This window comes from Python bivittatus, unplaced genomic scaffold (assembly GCF_059951505.1).
Source record: "Python bivittatus isolate LINGU-HERP-01145 unplaced genomic scaffold, Pbiv_v1 ctg000570_np1212, whole genome shotgun sequence".
Lineage (NCBI taxonomy): Eukaryota > Metazoa > Chordata > Lepidosauria > Squamata > Pythonidae > Python > Python bivittatus.
The window spans coordinates 9,003,822-9,023,806 of NW_028277097.1; the positions used below are offsets into that span (position 1 = coordinate 9,003,822).

The following is a 19,985-nucleotide window of genomic DNA, read 5'->3' on the forward strand; positions in this document are numbered from 1 at the left end:
GCGACCTGCACTGGTTGCCAGTTTGCTTCTGGGTGCAATTCAGAATGCTGTTTTTGACCTTAAAGCCCTTCATGGCATGGGGCCAGGTTATCTGAGGGACTGCCTCCACCCGATTACATCTGCCCATCCCATTAGGTCTAACAGAAGAGGCAACTGAGAAAGAGCTTCATCTTGCGGGATCCAGGAGACGGGCCTTTTCTGCTGTGGCACCCGCCTTGTGGAACACTGTCCCCACCGAGGTGAAACTGGCCCCATCCTTGACATCCTTCCAGAAGTCCCTTAAAACATGGCGGTTTCAGCAGGCTTGGGGATCTCAAGGAAATGGCAATTTGATGAGATAGCTGCATTATTTTTAACATCAATTTTCTCCACTGTCTTGTTATTAATAATATTGCTGACGTCTTTTAATTGTAGTTGTTTTAATATTTTTATTTTATAATTGTTTTCATTGTAAGCTGCCTAGAGTCACTTTATTGTGAGATGGGCGGCTATATAAATGTGATAAATAAATAAATAAAGCTAAATTTTGGAAGCACTTCAGGAAACCTATCCAAGACTTTTAAGGGTTGCATGTCAACCTAGGACCTCATGTTTGGCATCTCTGCTTAACAATAATTAAAATTATTGTAACAATTAGTAATAATTATGTACTGCATCTTTGCCAGTCATTGGGGAGAGAGGGAGAAATCCCCAGTTTGCCATCACCTTAAGTGAACAATGGGCTGTAAGTTTCCTTAAAAGCAACCTGCCCATAGTCCCGTGATGGGGAAGGAGCCTGATGTTGGAAGTGAGATGAAGCCATCACATTCTTCCCAACCTCAGGTGCTGTCAAATCTCTGTTAGCAGTGGTACCATCAGCCTAGGACCCTAGGTTAGCAGTCTGGGCTCCAGGTACCAAAATGAGAAAGATCACCACTGAAGCACAACTATTTATCAATTTATTTATTTAATTTCTATAGCTGCCCATTTCAACCAAGCGACTCTGGGCGGCGAATATGAATATGAATGAGCAATTTAATCAATGTGTAAGCCACCTGAATTGTTCAAATGACTCTAAGCAATAGAGCAAAAGAAAAGAAACAAAACAAACAATATAACTTACTACTTTGAGGACAAATCACCATAAATAAAAATGTGGGATCACAAATTACCCTGCCCTAGCATCTCCTTGAAAAAGCCATATTTGTAAGACTTTCTCAAAAGGCCATGTAGGCTCCAGGGGGGGGATACCATTCCAAAGGGTAGGGGCAGCCATGGAGAAGACACATCTCCAAAGTCTCAAAAAATGACATTCTTTTATCAATGGGACCTGGAGCTTGCCAGCTGTACTAGATCTAATAGGATTAGCAGATACAACTGAAGAAAGTCAGTCTTCTGTATAGCCAGGCCCTGAGCCATGAATACAGTTGACAATTAGCTTCTTGAACTGCACCTTGAAGTCAATTGGTAGCCAAAGCAGCTCTGGAGCAGAGGTATCATACAGGGGAATTGAGGTGTGCCCATAACTTCTTGCACTAACATTTTCAGGACCAGTTATAGCTTCTAAGTAGTCTTCAAGCACAGCAGAGCAGATTGTTGTTGTTGTTTAGTCGTTAAGTCGTGTCCGACTCTTCGTGACCCCATGAACCATATTGCGCCAGGCCTTCCTGTCCTTCACTGCCTCCCTGAGTTTGCTCAGTTTCATGCTCATTGCTTCAGTGATGCTATCTAACCATCTCATCCTCTGCCATCCTCTTCTCCAGTAGCCCAAACAGTAGGTGATTAAGGCATGAGGGTTCATGAGCAGTAGTCTCATTCTACTATTAATACATTTAGAATCTATCTACAATTACTTATCTGCACTAGTGCTATCAGCATGCAGCATCTTCAAGCCATTCCCAGCATCCTAATTGGAATCACCACTCTTCTCACAACTGGCTTCCTAACCCAACTGTATTAGGCAGTTTGGAGCTACCAAGGGTCCCAATGGGATTTCAAGACATTATTGCATATTAAGCCAGTGGCTCCAAAGTACTTAGCATTGATCCTAGTTTTCCCCCACTAACATTAGAGCCTACTGAGCCATACCTACATAGGAAAAGGGCCACTAGAGAGTTCAATATATAGCCAATCCTAATTATAATGCATAATTATAAAGTTCTGAGATCTCCATAAAACAGATATTTATTATTTAATTTGATTGATTTAATTTTACTTGCAAATGAACAACCAACCCAAGATAAACTAAAGAATTAGATTCCCTCGCTATATTGGAAGTGCGACACATCATGCTCATAACATTTATATACAAGCTTTTTTATTTCATACAGAAACTGTGGCTAAGTTACTTGGCTTGTCACTGCAATACTTATCCTTTATTTTACAACCTATTTCAAGAAGCACATCACCGACAGTAGGAAAATAAAAAATCCCATATTCATTTCTAAAGTAATAATGAGAAAACCTAAACACCTAAAGCCACATGCTTTGAATTGATATCTTATATCTCAAATTATCATAAGGTGAATTAAGTAGTTATTGAACCATATATTAATTTTATAACTGAAATAAAATTTGTATGGGAAAGAGCTTATGCAACAATATATGAAGCTTGGAAAGTGAAGTTAAAAATGGTATTTGGCTAGAAATGAAGTACCATCTTCTAGAAAGAAGCCCTCTTCAGAGAAGCAATCCACAAGCTGCATAGCTGATATATGTCAAGATATCCAGCTCCTCCCATAACCAATGGTTGTTTAAGGTTTAGTGACTCATCTAGGTGGATCTCCTGATGCATAAACTGATGCGCATGCTAACTCAAAATAATCAAGTGTTTTGTGTGACCATTTATGATTGTAATTTGTGTAACGTCCCATAACCTCTGCAAGGCAATACATTTCACTATGACTTTTTTTAATGACACAGAATACAATCAATCTTAACTACCTCCTTTCTGAAGCCTCTCTATAGACCAGCAATGGTGAGGCTATGACAAGTATGTCAAAAGTGACATGCCACAACTTTTTGGGTGTCACGCCAGCATTTACCAACACCCAACAACTATTCTTCCTGTTTGAGTTACCAAAGAAACTGAGTTTGTTTTACTCATATTTCATTTTTGTAATTATTTGATGTTTCTTTATATAATACATAGCATCACCCATGATTGGACTGTTTTTTTTTTAAATAAATGAATATGTAAAGAATTTTTTCTCTTTTGTTCGGGGGGGGGGAAGGGTGACACACCAGCAGAGTCAAGTTAGCCATTTTCCGAATTTCTGACATGCCGAGCCCAAAAGATTCACCATCACTGCTATAGACCATTCTTCCCCAACCTTGGGTCCTTCAGATGCATAAAAACTGCAAGTCCTAGAATTCCCAATCAATCAGGCAAATTTTTAAGAATTCTGGGATATGTTGTTCTGCCATGTCTGGAGGGCACAGGACTAGTGGAAGTTAAGCTATGAAGACTAATGATTAAACATAAAGCAGCGCATAAAGATACTGTGTAGCTGTGTCACAGAAGGAGAAATCAGCACTCACCTTTTCAAGCTCTTGAACCTTTTTTTCCTCCTGGATCTGTTTGGCTTGCTGTTGCTTCACAAATTGCATGCTAGCTATCTTACTTTCCAGAATCTTGGCTTTGTTTTGAAAGCTGTCTGAAATCTGTTGGAGTGACAGGTCTGCCTGGCGTGGTACTAGTGTTTTGAGTCGCTGAAATGAAATGAGAGAGATATATACGTTCAAAGATATATGTGACACAGGAAGGAACATAAGAAGCTTCTTTGTCCTGGATTGGTGGATTTAATCCATTCTAGAGGAGCTCATCTGCAGTTCCTTTTCCAGGAGAGAACTTTTACTGGGACATACCGAGGTTGAGACATGCACAGGCATGTTTACTTTTTAGCAAGGCCTTGCTGCTTGTGGAGCACCTCTTCATACTGCTTTTTAGTGAAGCAAAGTGGCCCTGTATGTACTACCAGGAGCAGTTTCCTATGCTCTGGCTGCTTTAATAATTCAAGGAGGTCTTCCAACCAGCTTCTCTGTGTCGCAAAGGGCCACTTCTGAAGGATTGCTGCAAGCACATTAACTATATGAGCCTCCTCCAATCTGGTGGTTTCTAGATGTGCTGGAGTATGGTTCCTATTATTCTCAGCAGTATCACCATTAGTCCTGCAGACAGTGAATTCAGGGAGCTGTAACCAATACATCATGAAGGTACTTGGAGCTGTAGCCAATATGTCTATAGAGTGCCAGATTGGAGAAGTCTAGTCTATGTTGACCATCAATAACTCCCAAGGGTTGTAAACTAGAGTTCTTTTATCTCTACTTGGAGATGCTGGCCAGTATTTGGGATTTTCTACCTGCAAAAGAATATGCTCTAGTTTTCTTCTCTTCAACATATGTGTTCCTAACCACAGGAATCGTAGGAATCTGAGAATTCCTCTAATGCAAAGGAAATGTGTCTAAACACTGTTATCTTTGCTTTAATTGTTTCCCTCAAAGCATTTTTCCTTATTGTTCAACAACAACAGAACGTTGCAAAAACCTATTTAATTTCTCCTGAGGCATTATCATCATCATGTTTTTTATAATGTAATTTTCATTATTAACTGCAGCTAATGTTCGAGAAAGGTCTCTAAAACAAATTCAGTAGTGGTGAGAATATTTATTATTACACTGGTTTGTGTCAGCTAAGATGGAAACTTAAAATAAAAATTGCTATTTTTATTATATATTCGTAAACGTTTCTTTGTTCTGTGCTTTATGTGACATAACCTAGGACTATAAATACAATCTTCTATTACATTCCCTGACACGCTGTTATATATTTGGCCAAAAAAGAATGCCAACTATATTCACCCATGTTTAATGGATGAAAGCTCTTTATCATTCCAGAATGACCTTTTCCATTCTTCTGCTCTCCAGAAGTGTTAACTTCAGAGCTGTTGTTGAATCCTATTCAAAAGAATGGCCCTGTATTTCAGATGGTCTGATGTGTCTATTGTTTTCATTCATTTAATGGTAAAACAAATCAGCTGAAAAATATAAGCCCAATATTTATTTCGTACATTCTCATTCACGGACTTCAACAAACTAAAACCAGTGAAGAAATATATAGAAATATATTGGCATAAGATGCAGTGAGCAAAGTGGGCTCAAATGAAATTTCTGTCTCCATGTGGCTTAGTCTTTAAAAAAACCTAGTCAAACTATAGCTCCCAGATTTCCTGGCCAGCACAGGCAGTGATCATGTTAGTTAGGGACTTCTGAACACTGAGTCCATTACATCTGGAGGTCAGCAGATTGGGAAAAGGCTGTCCTAGATACTCGACCCAATTCAGTTATATGTGCAAATATACACATTCATATGTGCACTCTAGTTAGATTACTACTGGAAATACTAATGAATAGTTGGCAGATAAGACAAAATGGAGGGATTAAATCATTTGGAGATGACTAATAAGTGATATCACAGATCTTCTAAGATTACACGTGAAGCTCCAGTTGTAGGATTTGGTTAGGGACAATGTGCGCGTGCTTAACATCCATTTAGTTCCTCTTTCAGTTACACCAGCATGTTCTCTTGTTCTCTATTTTAATTCCCACTGAACTGTTTGATTCAGGATGCATTTTATGCTGCAGGCTTTGCAGTAAAACAACAAAAAGTTGTTTTAAGCTTTTAACCTGTTTTTATGATACTGAACTAGCTTAAGATTTCAGCTCTGAAAAATGGCATAAGGAATAAATCAATATTTTTATCAATCCTCCTTGATTCAATTGGATTATGACATTTTTTTGGTAACCATTTGTCCTAGAACCCAGCTCAGCTCAAGTGAAATATACAATACAGCCAAAAAAGAGTGGGCTTATGTGTGAAAAAGATTCCAACTTGGCCTGAAAGATGCAGTAAACTTAAAAGATATTTTTGCCTTGATGGTGACAGCACATCCTGCTTAGAGGGAGTAATAATGTACGTGAAATGAGGGAACATATGTTCTGAAAAATTTACAGCACTGATCTCCTTATGTAGTTTCCTGGGCCTTTTGCCTAGCTTCAACTTTACAAGGTAGAAAACAAATACAAGCCCTCACACAGCAGCTTTTTGTTTCAAGACCAAAAGTGTAAAGAGCCATGAAGACACCTGCTGGGAGAAGATAAATCAAAGAATTAGACTGTAATTAAAGTACCAGTTTTCTCCAGTGTACCAGTATGAGGAGAAACAACTTTGAGAAATTCCCAGAGGTTTAAGCCAGTGAATTCTCATGCGGATCAACAGTGTAGAGCTTGTTCGTTCCAGTGGAAAGCCTTGTGTGCACTCCTCCATATGTGCAATAAAATGGATCCTCAGTACTGTTGCAAATGGCTTAATAGAGGTGTTTACCTTCTGTGACTTGCTGTAATTAAGTTTTGTTGACCTTCAGAAAACAATGCAAGTTTTTTTTTTTTTAAGTAATCGCCTTAGGGTTTTTTTGGAGCCTGCAGTGACTCATAGTTTTTTGGAAGGCCAAAACATTTAAACTGTCTTAAAATATCATGCAAACAACTATGAAAGACAGCAGCAAAGTTTAACAAAATCTCTTTTTGCAAGGTAATCTTAATCAACCTTTGAAAAGTGGCAGAGATAGAGGCCACCTTACTAAGAAGTTCCCCAAGGAGGGCACTTCTACTGGGAACACCCTGGTCTTTGTGGCCACTTGCCTATGAAAAAAATATGAGAACGGGAAATAAGTATTTTTCATTTTTGATTCAAAATCTAAGGCAGTGCTTCTCAACCTTGGTAACTTTAAGATATGTGGACTTCAGCTCCCAGAATTCCCCAGCCAGCATGGAAGTTGAAGTCCACATATCTTAAAGTTGCCAAGATTGAGAAACACTGATCTAAGGTACAGAGGAACAGAGAGGACGAGGTATTCCTTCCAAATATGTAAAACTGGCTGGGTGACTTTGGGTCAATCTCTCTCTCTCAGCCCAACCCACTTCACTGAGTTGCGGAGGTGAAAATAGGAGGCAGGAATATTAGATAAGTTCATCACCTTGAGTTATATATAAAAAGGTGGGATAGAAATATAAGAATAATTATTTATTGTATTCCATGCCTGAAAGCCTCTGACACCTATTATTAGTATCAGAGGCTTTGAGGCATGGAACACAATACAAGCACTATGAATTAACTATTCAAGCAGGGCACTATCAACATATGGGTGCGGTGGCCTGAACAGGAATTTGTGTTCCTTGTATTCTCCTTTGATCCACCTTTATCCCCCAAAGGATTAAAGAGATAGGCAATGCTATCCGTACGCCGCCCAGAGTCACTTTATGTGAGACGGGCAGCTATATAAATATAAATATATAAATAAAATGCTTTGTTGAAAGGAATTCACCAGCAAGAAATTGCCCTAATAGAAACAAGCTCACCTCACGATATATTTCGGTTCCTACACTCTTAAGCTTTGCATGAGCTGAGGGTCGCATTGCATCCATGGCAACTCCAGTGAGACCTGCTTTTTTCTTTTTCTCTAGAGCCACGTACAATTGGTACACGAGTTTGATAGCAGCTCCATGCTGCTCTGTCATGATGTTTCGGGCTACATTTTGGTCAAACTGTACACCCAGAAGTTGAAGGGTGGGCTCCATGCGAGAAAAGTTGTTAAGTTTTGCATTGGCAAGCCTGCAGATACAATATGCGAACTGTAAATATGTAGAATATGTAAAACCTTCTTGTCAGCTCCCCTGAAAGCCTAACACCCTTCAGTAAGCCTCATGTGGTATAGTGGCAATGGAGCTAAGCAAAGTCAGAGCTCATAAAAATGCCTGGCTGAATTCAGCTTTAATCCCACTAAAATCACCGGTCCTTAACTGAGTCTTAATTAACACGTCACGTTGATTTCAATGCAAATTAAACCTGACATGGTGAACCACACTGGATATATAAATAAGTCTTAGGTTAAATCAAACTTCGAAGCCATCTAGACCAATATTATCTATTCTGACTGGACACAGCTCTTATTTGTTGTGTAGTCCTTTCTGACTCTTCATGACTCAATGAACATCATTTTGTTTGGACTGACTGTCAGTAACGAACTCTTTAAGTTTCCAATAAAAATAAAAATCCTTTTGTAGCCCTGTTTTCCAAGGTCCTTTTTAACTGGAGATGCCAGAAACTGGGTCCTTCTGTATGCAAAGCAAGTGCTCGATAACTCATCTACAGAATGCATCTCAATTGCTTATACAATCCACTGGAGTTTGACAAGTTTACTTCATGAGATTGGCAACATGAAAGTCCCAGTTTTATAGCCCTTGAAACATATACTATGACTTTGACTGCTTTAGATAGCATATGCACAGCATGATTGCATGCCCGCTTACCTTCTCTGCTCTTTCCAATGAGGAATTCTTAACTTCTTGACACTGCAAACGAACTATAACCATCATGAAAAACATAGTACAGGTAGTCCCCAGTTTAAGAATGAGTTCCGTTCCCAAGGTCTGTCCTTAAATTGAATTTGTATGTAAGCCGGAACAGTATTATTGCATAATACTGTATAAGTAGTATTGTGTAATAAACTCAAACCATTGTGTATTTAAATTTTGCTACAATAGCCTCTGTTCTTAACTATGGGTCGTCCTTAAACTGGGCGTTCTTAACCCAGGGACTATCTGTATTTTGCTTTTCCTGCTAAAATATGATTTAGGGAGGGATAAGAAACCTGCTCACCTCCTGATATGGCTAAACTAAAACTCCAAATGTTGTTCATGATTGATTACTTTGGTTGGGGCTACTGGGCCTGTAATTCAGTAGCATCCGTAGAGCAAAGGTTTCATCCATAACTTAGAAAGACTTGCATGAATGGAAAGAAATCATCATGAGTCTTGAATTCACATGTTGATTCCCTCTTCTTTCTTACTTCCACATGTTCAGAAGGACTTAGAAGCATTTAGTTTCATTTTTTTTTTAAGTCAGCCTGTTATATTGTCCATATCAGGGAATATATTTGCAACAATTCTGGTTGGTTTAACAAGATAGCTTCAGATACCACAATTTAAGTTGGCTTGTTTGAAACTGGCTCAACTAAGTGGCAGCTCCTAGCCAAATATACTTAAAAAGCTAGGTAGGATTAGACTTGGTCACTGTTTGGAGTGGACTGGATTACCAAGAAATACTAAATTTGTAAACTAGAATAATTAAAAAAAAAAAATCCCAGAAGGCAGTACCAAACCAATGTTGTATTGTTGCCATGAAAATTACATGAACATCTCCATGTAGTCACCAGGAGTCTAGTGTGACTCAAAGGGATTTTACCACTATCATATCATGATTTATTTACATACCATGAACTTGGTCATCAAGTCCAAGGCCCATCAAGATCACTGTTCTATAGCTCCCAGCTAATACATATGGGAATCTAAAAGCAGATCAGAATCTTGCCGGTGTATCCAAAGTCACATAAGCTAGTTATATGGTGACACAATAGGCCAAGTTTTGGGGGGAAGAGCTATGAAGTCCTTTGCTAGGATTTGATGAAGAAGGAGAAGGAAGAGAAGTGCTTGCAAACCTTACAGCAGTTTCTTCTCACTAGTGAACATCTTGTTAATCTATGACTTAGTATAATATGAAAACTAGTATATTCAGAAACTGCAAACTAAAATTGTGAAATGCAAATCATCATCTTGCTATTGGGCCTAACATCAGAAATTAGCATTGTCAAGCACCTCCTGAATTCCATAACTGAATCCAGCCTCTCTTTGATCTTCATGCTGTCCTTCTTACTGGGGCTGCTTGTTCACCTGATGTCTCCAAGCAAGCAATGACAAGAATAGGAAGAGTAGCAATCTCTACTCTTTTTGCATTCTTCCTTTACATATTGATATAGACTGCTCTCAGAGCACGGGAGAATTCAGTGCCTTCCAGAGGTTAGTAAGCTATGAGCTCTGCCACCCTATCCAAAACTGCCAATGTAGAGTTTATCTGCCCTGCATCACTCTCACCAAAAATGGCTTGTAAAGTCAATCTCTCCAGTGCAGAGGCAAAGGACTGGAGACAGTTCAAGAAAGTGTTTCCTTTCAAAGCAGAAGCATCTGGATGGAAAAGAAGCACATTTCTGGCTTGTGGGTCCCTAGCAGACCACAGCCATCTCTATAAGAGTTCTGGGGACATGAGTAGAAACAGAACATTCTTCTGTAACTTTTAGCAACCATTGGTCATTCTGGCTATGGATGCTACATTGGTCATTGCAGTTCAGGAAAGTTGGGCAGGACAGCGCACAGTCCTCTCCTGTCTCAGTGGGAAACTGACTAGGCAATGGCAAACATGGGAATGAGGGACGGATTCTATATAAAAAGTGGGAGGGGGAATTGCCCAAATTCCCATCCTGCTCTCCAATACAAGGAAGTATCAATTGAACCTACTGTAGCTTGGCTATGATATAGTATAAATCAGAACACTGTTAAGCAGTATTAATACTACCCACCTGCTTTGTGAAAACTGGTCAAAATCTTCCTGAAGTTCATACTTGTTTAGAAGTTCTCCAATGAGATAACCAGAAGAAAATTCTCTGGAGAAAGACTCTGAATCTGATTTAATTTCCAAAGGAAAAAAGAAAGTATTTTATTTTAAGTTGCAGCTCTTTGCATTTGATACATTATCCATTGTTATCATGATACATCTTAGCCCAATTTATTTTTAATGGATCTGTATAGCTTGGTTGATGTTTTTATTTCTGTTCGCTGTCTAGATGGGCAGCTATATGCATTTGTTAAATAAATAAATAAATAAAATATAGTTCCTGTTCATCAATAAAGGCTGGTTCATTTGTGACCATATTGACAAAGAAGCAGCTTTCTTTGAGCCTTCTTCCAATAGATTTGTGGAAATATCAAAGTGAAGAAGTGTATTATGCATTCTCTAGCATGAGATAAATTGCATAATCTATCTCACCAACATACTTTCTCAACATCTAAATGAAGCCTACATTTAACTCTCCAATTTATCCTTTTAGCCCAGGTTGCAAAAAGTGCAACCTGGAGTGTTGAGTACCAACTACAACATATCCCAGGTCCCACATCTCCCCAACTCTTCTTCCCTCTCCCCATCCACTGCTGCATGTCCCATTCATTCTCCACTAGCTTTTCTTACCCTCACTTCTCCAAATCTGCCCAGCCCCATTTTGACCTACTGAAATACTACAGCTTCTCCATCCCTTCCAAAAGGGAAAAAATAGAACTGGTAACATCATATATGATAGTATGACACTGAGATTCTGATTCATAGCTATTTCCCTTTTGGAAAAGAACAAAGGAATAAGTTGCTTCTTCTGTTTAATTAAAAAAAGAAGCACTATTTGTCTCCTTACTTGAGGAGATTGTGAAGCACAATCTTAGTGTCACAGCACCGTCAACTGAAGAAAAATGCTAGAAGTTTTTTAAAAATGCTATTATACAGGTGCACCAAAATCAGACAATTTATTATATAAATTATATTAAATGTTGAATTGGTTGCCATTTTCTTCTAAACACTTCCTTACTTATTTGACACATTATCTTTTAACATTCCTAAGTACAGTAACATTTTCTCTGGAAAAAAATATTGACACAAAAATATTGTCAATATTAGTTGTGGCTGGCCTATGGGGCCTGACTTTTGGTACACCCTGTATATCTCCTCCCAAAATAAAAGTTAATAATAAAAATAGCAATGTTAAATAAATATGAATTATTAAAATAACATTAAGATAATACAAACAAATAATAAACAAAAAACCATGGAGTATGGAGCGTAGCCTTCAGAATGTGGCAGAAATCCTCAAGCAAACAGAATTGTGTATTGAGGATTATCTACTGTACTTGGCTACTCTGTTTGTTCAGCAAAGGTTACAGTTGGCTCTCTAAGAGCCTATGGATAGAACAGAAGGTAGTATTCAAAATAATAAATACTGTGTAGGAAGAACCACCAAGGAAACAATTGCCACCTCAATCCATTAGTATATGACTTGGCCCTAAAAAAGGGATGGGTGACCTGTAGCCCCAGGGCATCACGTAACTTCTAATCCTAATTTTTCAGCCCAGGAGCAAAATCTGATTCTAAGTGGTACAAATACTAAAAATCAGTGGTACAGCTTCTTGCAGGTTTGAACAAACAAACAAAGGGAAATTATAGCATAAGCCAGAAGGGAGCTTAACATCAGTAAAACAAAGAACCTTTCCCAAAACAAAACAAAAAATCACTGCCCTGTCAGCTAAAGTGAGTAGAACAATGGTTCTTCTGCTTCTCATTAGGAGGATTTTGTCTCCGGTGTGGGTGAAACTCTGCTCTGGAGGGAAAGCATTTGTAGCTAAAACATTAGGAACTATGGAATAAACAGATACCTACAAGGATTGCTTGCCCTCTGGAGTCCTTATTAATTGAGAGAATTTAACCACAGTGCATCCCTTGAATCTACAAAAGCATCCTGGGTGATGAAAATCCTTCCCTTGTTTTGTCTTATGGGAATTTCAGATATGTAAATGGATTGCTCAGAAGGAACATCTATCAAACGGTTTTCATGTAAGAAGCCTTGTGTTCAAACTCTTGTAGACAACTGTCTCCTTAAGTCAGGAGTGTGAAAATTGTGGCCTCCCAGCAATTCTCCTGTGTACCCAGATTGTTCCCCATCCCTCAAAGTGGGCAGGACTGAAATGGGTGCCTTAAGACTTGTAGATTTTAGGCCAAATGGGTGACATTAGCAGCATTTTCACTCTTTACAAACCTTCTCAGTCAGGGCCACTTTGAGTCTTCATCCCACTCACTTTTGATGTACAGCCTTCAACATACCACATAAAGCCCTGAAGCTAATGGAATCTGTACACCCATGATTCAACACTCAAGCACAGACTTACTCAAAACAGGAACTACAAAAACAAACACACTGAACAGGCATTTGCAGTCTTCTGGAAAAAGTTCAATGTCAAGTAACTCAAGGCCATCTTAAGCATTAAGCAACACACAAATTATGCAACTCACATTAATTCAGGGTTACCAAAAGAGGGGATGCCACGCCTGCCATACAATTTTTAGAGGTTTTAGTCAAGTAACTGTATGGACTACAATCTGCAGACATTTGTACACAAATAAAAAATACCTCCAAGGAAAAACAATCATTATCTTTTTAGATTATGCTTAGAAGTGTTATAGCAGATACTGTCTGAAAAATTTTCCTGTGCAAAGGAACGGAAGAACATGTCTCCCACTCATATTTTTGCAAGATTGCACAAAAAACATTTCTAAAAGATCGTCTTGATTAATCTCTTGGTAAATGCGTAGGAGGCCAATTACAACTCTACCTGGACCAGATGTCTGACCTACTTCTTAACAAACCTGAATCTCAAATATATTTTTCACCATTTGGTGGAGAAAATATTGTGGTGTTTGCTTGACTTGTGAGAGACTAAGCTGAAGCTGCCATAACTAAAGATGAAGCAGGAAGGTAAGTAGAGAGGACAAAAAAGCCAGGAACCTTGTCTAAGAGACCCTTTCAGGGAAGTAGATAAGAAGGAAACAAGTCATTAAGGAAACAAAGGAAAATATCACCTGAACCAGACAAAGGAAGTTGGGCCTGAGCACATGAAACTCTCCCCACCCAATTCCATCAACAGCTACCAGACTTGTAAATTAACAAGGCAAGAATAGCTGCCAATCTTGTGAATCAACAAAGCAAGGACTTTTGAGGATAAAAGGGGTCCTGAAGCCTGCCCACTCTTTGAGTCATCTTTGGATCCAGACTTGGCAGCTTCCACCCCTCTAGCTAGTGCCTGGCAGCCTAGTTGAGAAGGACATGGCTAAGTGTGGATAACTGTGTGTGTACGCGTGTGAGAAAGCGCAAATGTACATTGTAACCAGTACAGTTTTGCTGTTACTTTAAATTCAGTGGGTATCCATGTATTCCAAAGAACTTGTTGTGCCTCAGTGTTTGGTTGGAAGTAATTTGTGTGTGCCCCTAATTATTTCCCAGCAGTTGACCAGGGCCGCATGTCTTGTCTGCTCTAGCCTCTCTATCTGGAAAACCCAGGTAGAAAGCAAGGGGAGCTTACAAGAGCCATGTGCCTCAACAGGCTGTGAGTGTGTGAGTGAGTGACCGTAAGCCAAACCTGGGAGTGCCTTCAACACTTGATCTTTAGATAGGTTCCTATGGAACTTGGAACATCAGCTGGCAGCTGCTACTGCTGATTAACACGAAACATTATGCTATCTCAGCATCAGGCCCAGCCCAAGAACAACAGAGAAACAGTCCAGCCAAGTACAGTTCTTTTATTGCTTACACCATATACACAGAATCTTGCCAGACTAAATCTGCATTACTCTAACCTAGTAGATATACCCTGGGAGATTCTAGGGAGTGGCTATCCTGAATCTCTTCCTCTTCCCACGATCCAGCTCTGGACTTTGTTGTCTCTTGTCTCACCCACTCTTCCTGGAATGTGCTCCATCCTTCCTGAGAACCTGTTGCGTTACTATATTCCATCACACTCAGTGCAGTTTAGATGTAGCACCAAAAGAAGTGTGTTCCTGTTCTGAAAAGTGTTAAATAAGAACAGATTCTGGTTCCCTTCTTTAACATTTATGATGATTCTAAGCTGGTAACAATAACTAAAGTCACTGGGAGTCGGGCAGCATATAAATTTAATAAATTATTATTATTAATTTTATTACAGTGGCATTTCTTCTTCCAAATTTGGTCACCCATCAACAGCAGGGCTTTTATATGTCAACAACTCCAGCTGGATTGAGAAGGAGGCTCAAGTATAGTATAATATAGAGTTGGAAGAAAATCCAACTCTATGTTATACTAAAACAAAGGTCACGTTCTTCACTAAGATGTCTACAAGCCACAACAGATAGCTAATGATAAGTCACAATGTGAGAGGGGATAGATATTGCAAATTGCTTCAGGCTGTTTTTCAAACTTTGAACCCCTGAAAAGAGCAATCCCAATCTATTTCAGATTATACACACAAGAGTACTAGAATCATTTGAGCTTTTTTTTTTTCCGACTAAAGGTAGCAATTTATGCAAGCCGCCCACAAGGTCTTCAAAGGCATGGGTCTGAAGGCTGTAACTATAAAGGCTAGACTGCTAGGAGACAGCCAGTCACAGTAGAGATGCTCCTTGATGCATCTCTAATATGTTGCTATGTGCAGAATCTGGGATGGCCTCTCAGGAGGCCCATGTGTGAATTTGTTGCCTCAATTACTGTCTAAAGCTAATAAGCTAATTCTCTTTGTTGGATCTCTGTTTTAGTTTTGCAGGAAGATTTTGTCTCATCCTGGAGGAAGTTGAGGAAGAGATCAAATAAAATTGATTTCTGACAGCATGGGATCTCCAACCAATAGCTGATTGCCCTCAGTCTCAAGACAGGTAAAGCAGAGGTTAGGCAACAGATGAAGGACTTATGGGAATCAGATCTCCAGAAAGACACAGTCTTGGACATGTGCCTGAGTCAAAGCCTGCAAGATGGCAGGCAGGGTGTCATGTTATAATCCTCTTTTTCTATGTAGATATGATGTCACTACACATACAAAAGGGCTATGGCTTCAAATGCTATGTCACAGTTGCATCTTGAAGATTTTGACCTCCCTTCCTCTCCCACAGATGCTGAGACTCTTTTTGTAGCTTCCTGCCAAGCCTTACACAGCTTGGCAAGAACTCCACAAATTCAGTAAAATATCATTAATGCCAGTCTTGGATAAATCCAGAATCTTGGAAATAGTAAGAGAAATGTCCAAAGCTTGTCTGTAGTAAGTTCTTTAAGGTGGAGTGTCTTTGAATGACTTCAAATATTTCTTCTGATGATTCTTTTCAACTGGGCTAAGTTGCAGTTCATGAGATAAGCTGTCAACTGATTCTTCCCTCACCTCTTGATTATTTATGCCTACTCTCTCTTCCATTCTTTTCCCAGCCTTGGATAAGGATATCCCCACAATCTTTCACAGTCCTGTCTCAGGTTAGGGACTGAAAGGAGGAGTTTTACACCTGCTAAATATTTGTATAATATCACCTACTGTACCCCAATAAGCTTTCTTGTGGCTCAACTTCATGCTGAACTCACAATGCATTTGGAAGAGAAATATGACAGCATCACTAAATCCAAGCAAGTTTGCCCTTACGAAGTAGGAGAAACCAAATTAATGGCAGATGTATTATTGCAGTGCCCCCTTTTTATGGATTACTACTTCAAACTTACAATAACCCTTCTTTAAATAAGTTACAGAAAGCCAGAAGAAGATTACATTCTTTACTTACTATCTGACACATTCATGGAATGTGCACAGTGCACATTCACTGCAAAGATAGCAAAATTCTGTTCCATTGACATCTTGTGCTATCAGTTGCTAAGACTAAATTGATAGGTTTCTGATTAATTTGATGCCTTCTGGGATAGGGCAGGAATTATACAAAGCTTTTTTTTTTTATAAGCTATATTACCACCAAATCCGCTAAAGGTGTAAGGTTTCTAAATGCCAATCTAGAACAGAAGCTTTGGGTCCACTGGATATCTGAAAATCGCTGAGGCCAGCCATTCACAAAACGGTGGGGCCACAACACCTTTCTTATTTGTTCTAATATCACAAACAGAAACATAATCTGATTTTATGCAAGTAAGATTTTATTTTAGCAATAATAATAAACAAATCCCACCCCTGTAATCTATGCCTAAGCCCCTCAACACATCTGCTCTCTCATTACCTGCTTAGAGGCCAGTAGTTGTAGAAAAGTGGTTCTAAGATGCACTTGGAGCTATCCAAAACGTATCTTATTCCTTCTATCCTGCTGCTTTGCCTTCCCCATGCTGGTTTCCAACATGCAAACAAGCCTTAACTTTTCACTTATATTCATTACATTTGCAACGTTTTCAGCTTCCTTACAGATTTCTACATTGTACCGATGTCTAAGGTCTTCTGGAAATAGTGTGATGGACACCACAGAAGTATTATGAAAATCTCTGCTCAACAGAGAAAACAGTATCAGGAGATATTATTAGCACCTGGTGGCTTTTAGTTCAGTATCTTGGTGCATAACAAAAAATTCCCCTCTACTCTACCATCCAGAAGCACAGCTTCTAGGGGAATTCAGTGCTACAAGAAACATGTTGCTTACTGTTGCCTCTACATTTCTTCTAATCCAAAGTGCATTTCCTATAGATGACCCCCTTTTTATTTTCCCAATTCCAGATCTACTTTCTACACTGCTTAACATACTGTATTACCATCTCTCATAAATAGGGTGATCACAGACTACTAGTCTATTTAGCTCAGTATTATCTCTTCTGGGTCTGAGGTAGAAAAACAGCTTTCCTATCGCCTCCTGGAGATGTCATGGATTAAATCTGGGCATTTCGGTGTGCAAATTCCAATTTACTGGAGTTGCTTCCCTGGCTTAATTGCAATGATAAATTCAATTATATTTGAAGCCTTCTTTATATAATTGTTTCTTCCACTTCAGGGATAATTATAAAAATAATTTATTTCTTACGTGCCTTTACTTATCTTAGTAGAAGCAAAATAAGCAGCCATAAATGCCACCTAGATCAGGGTCCCTATATTTGGGAGGCTACTGGAAATTTAGTAACTGTTGTGGGTGCTCTTGCAAAACAGTGGCTGGGGAGTCTTGTCATACCTAATTTACAAAGCACCTATTTCAAATAATGTTCCTTGCTTGTCTCCTCTAATCTGTCCTCTTGCACTGTATCCCTGCACTTTGGATTCAAAAGCAAAAAGATATTTTGGAGACCATAGGGACAGGAATGTTGCACCCATTTGCAATTCTTTAAAGCAGCTGCATCTTTTCCTTGAATTATGCAGCTGCCGTTTTTCCCCAGAAAAAGCCATCTTTGATTTAAAGAATTGTGGACAAGTGCATCCCTATGCCCTAAACCAATGCATGGCCCTACGCTTATTTTATCTGCTTTTGTGGAGTCCTTGGTGTTCTCTGAGCTTGGTCGTTTTCTTGCAGACATTTCGTTACCTGACTAGGTAACATCTTCAGTGCTAGAAGGGAGTGGGGTTTGCTCTTTGTTTATATAAAGTAGCTTGCCCTGTCAGTGTTGGTGGGGGTCTTGTTTTCTGTTTTTTCCAGATAGGTGGACACACTTCCAAACAAAGCATTGGCTGAAGATCTTTTTCATGTTCCAGGAAAGTTCAGGAATGATGATTCTGACGGATGGTGCTTTGCTTTGCGGCAAGTCAGCTTACTGGGTTTTTTTCTTTTCTTTTTAAGTCTAAATATATTTTGAAGAATATAAAAATGCAGGTGGACTAGATAAATTGCCAAGCAGCTAAGGAGGCATCTACAGGCACATTGGCCTCTGGGTGGTACATTGGGGACCCCAGGTCTCAGATAATTGGTAGAGCATATAGAGATCCAATAGCCATCAAATGACACCCCCCTCTTTTTAACAGTGGATATTTGGCTCTTTATGCCTTAATCACCCTTCTCAGAGAACCTGTTCTGCAACTGCAGGGACCCTACCAACATAGTCAACATGAACAGCTTGTAGAAAAAGCTATCACATGAGCTTACAGGTAGGACTGAAAAAACAATTATTTTAAATAATCAGAAAACACAGAGTAACTGTGTGGAAACATGGTCCAATATTTTTGCTTTCATAAAGCATTACTGTACTGCTAAAAATGGTTTTCAATTCTAAGGTATTTCTAATGTACTGCTTTTAAATACATTTTGCTCAGAATTCAGTCACCAGAGGTGAGTACTTCAAATTCAAAAGTTTCCAAGAGCCTAATTCCAACACCTAAAATCTATCTATGCAGCTTCTAGGAGTTAAAAATGACTTGATGGCACACAATTCCAACACTGCAAATGTGCACAGCTTTCTTCTCAAATGCCGCCCATATGATTTTCTAATCAAAGTTATTAATTTTTATCTACCGCTGCTGATCTTGGAAAAGCAGGCAGAAATGTCAGCCCAGGCACTTATTTTCCAGGGCTGTGGCAGAGCAAACACCAGAGACAGCATGATGGTGCTCGCAGCGCCTCTGAGCATATATAAAATACCATGCACTTTGTGCTTTCTCCCATCCTGAATGGACGGAAGTCGGTTTCAGGGGCAAAAGGCACGATTTGTTTTCAGACAAGCTGAAACAAGCGTGAGATGTTCCTTCCTGCTAAGGTGCTTGCGGGGGACAAGGGGGTGGGGGGACGCCCCTCGCCTCGAGCCTCCAGGCAATGGCACCCCGCTTCCTCCACCTCTTCTTGGACTCACCCACTGTCCGCGAGAGCTTTACTTCCCGATTCAGCCAATCGCACAGAATGCCAGTCATGGCCGCGAGCGGCCGCAGCTCGCGCCCTCTCCCCGCCTGGATGGAGACCGGCTCGAGCCACGCTCCGCGTCCCGTCACCACGGCAACCAGCCCTTTCGCGCCAGCACGGCTAAGACGCGGCAGAGCGCGGCCCGACAAGCCGTACCGAGAGAATGATGTGCGCTTGCGCAGAAGAGTCAAATTGGTTGTGCCGGGCAGGGAGAGGTAATGAAGGTCCTGCCGAGAAGACGGGGAAAGCGCGCAGTTTGTCGGTGAGCGCATGCGCAGGTTAGAAACTTTACTGTACCTCAGCGAGTTATTCCAAATCGGTTTGGGAAGGGCGGTCGTCGATTTTAATCCCGGTGCACGAAACATCTTTTAACTTCAGAATAATCCTGCAGTTGCTACATGCCCTCCCCTCCCCCACCTCCTTTGCTTTGAAAAGTTGCGGGGCAGGTGGAAATTTGTATCCCCCGCAGTTCCATGAAGCTATATAATAGAAAAGTTGAATCTCTTACTATGCTGTTAAAGCGAACTCAACCCCTGAACAAGGAGAACCGATGCTTCACTTTACAGCATCCAAGCCTTTTTTTTAAATACATGGAAGTATTTCTTTCACTTTGAAGAAGCAGTTTCCTGTGTAAGAATTTCAGCCCCACCCTTCTAAGAGATTGCATCTATTTAAATATTTATATCAACAATATAAGGGAATCCCTGAC

The 19,985-nt window shown here is 39.8% G+C and overlaps 2 protein-coding genes across 2 annotated transcripts in view; one reads left to right on the top strand and one right to left on the bottom strand.

Annotated features, from left to right (window-relative positions):
• The window catches only part of LOC103061431 (sperm flagella and cilia-associated protein 2), a 36,370-nt gene extending 16,906 nt beyond the window's left edge, over positions 1–19,464 (bottom strand). The window contains exons 1-4 of the mRNA XM_007426681.3: positions 19,230–19,464; positions 10,449–10,551; positions 7,396–7,648; positions 3,520–3,690 (exon numbers count right to left, since the gene is read on the bottom strand). Coding sequence (XP_007426743.1) covers positions 3,520–3,690; positions 7,396–7,648; positions 10,449–10,551; positions 19,230–19,287 — 585 coding nt within the window. The 5' untranslated portion in view covers positions 19,288–19,464. The remainder of the gene's footprint in view (positions 1–3,519; positions 3,691–7,395; positions 7,649–10,448; positions 10,552–19,229) is intronic.
• Positions 19,465–19,482: 18 nt separating this feature from the next.
• The window catches only part of PRLR (prolactin receptor), a 167,421-nt gene continuing 166,918 nt past the window's right edge, over positions 19,483–19,985 (top strand). The window contains exon 1 of the mRNA XM_007426679.4: positions 19,483–19,554. The gene's annotated coding sequence lies outside the window, so the exon portion shown is untranslated. The remainder of the gene's footprint in view (positions 19,555–19,985) is intronic.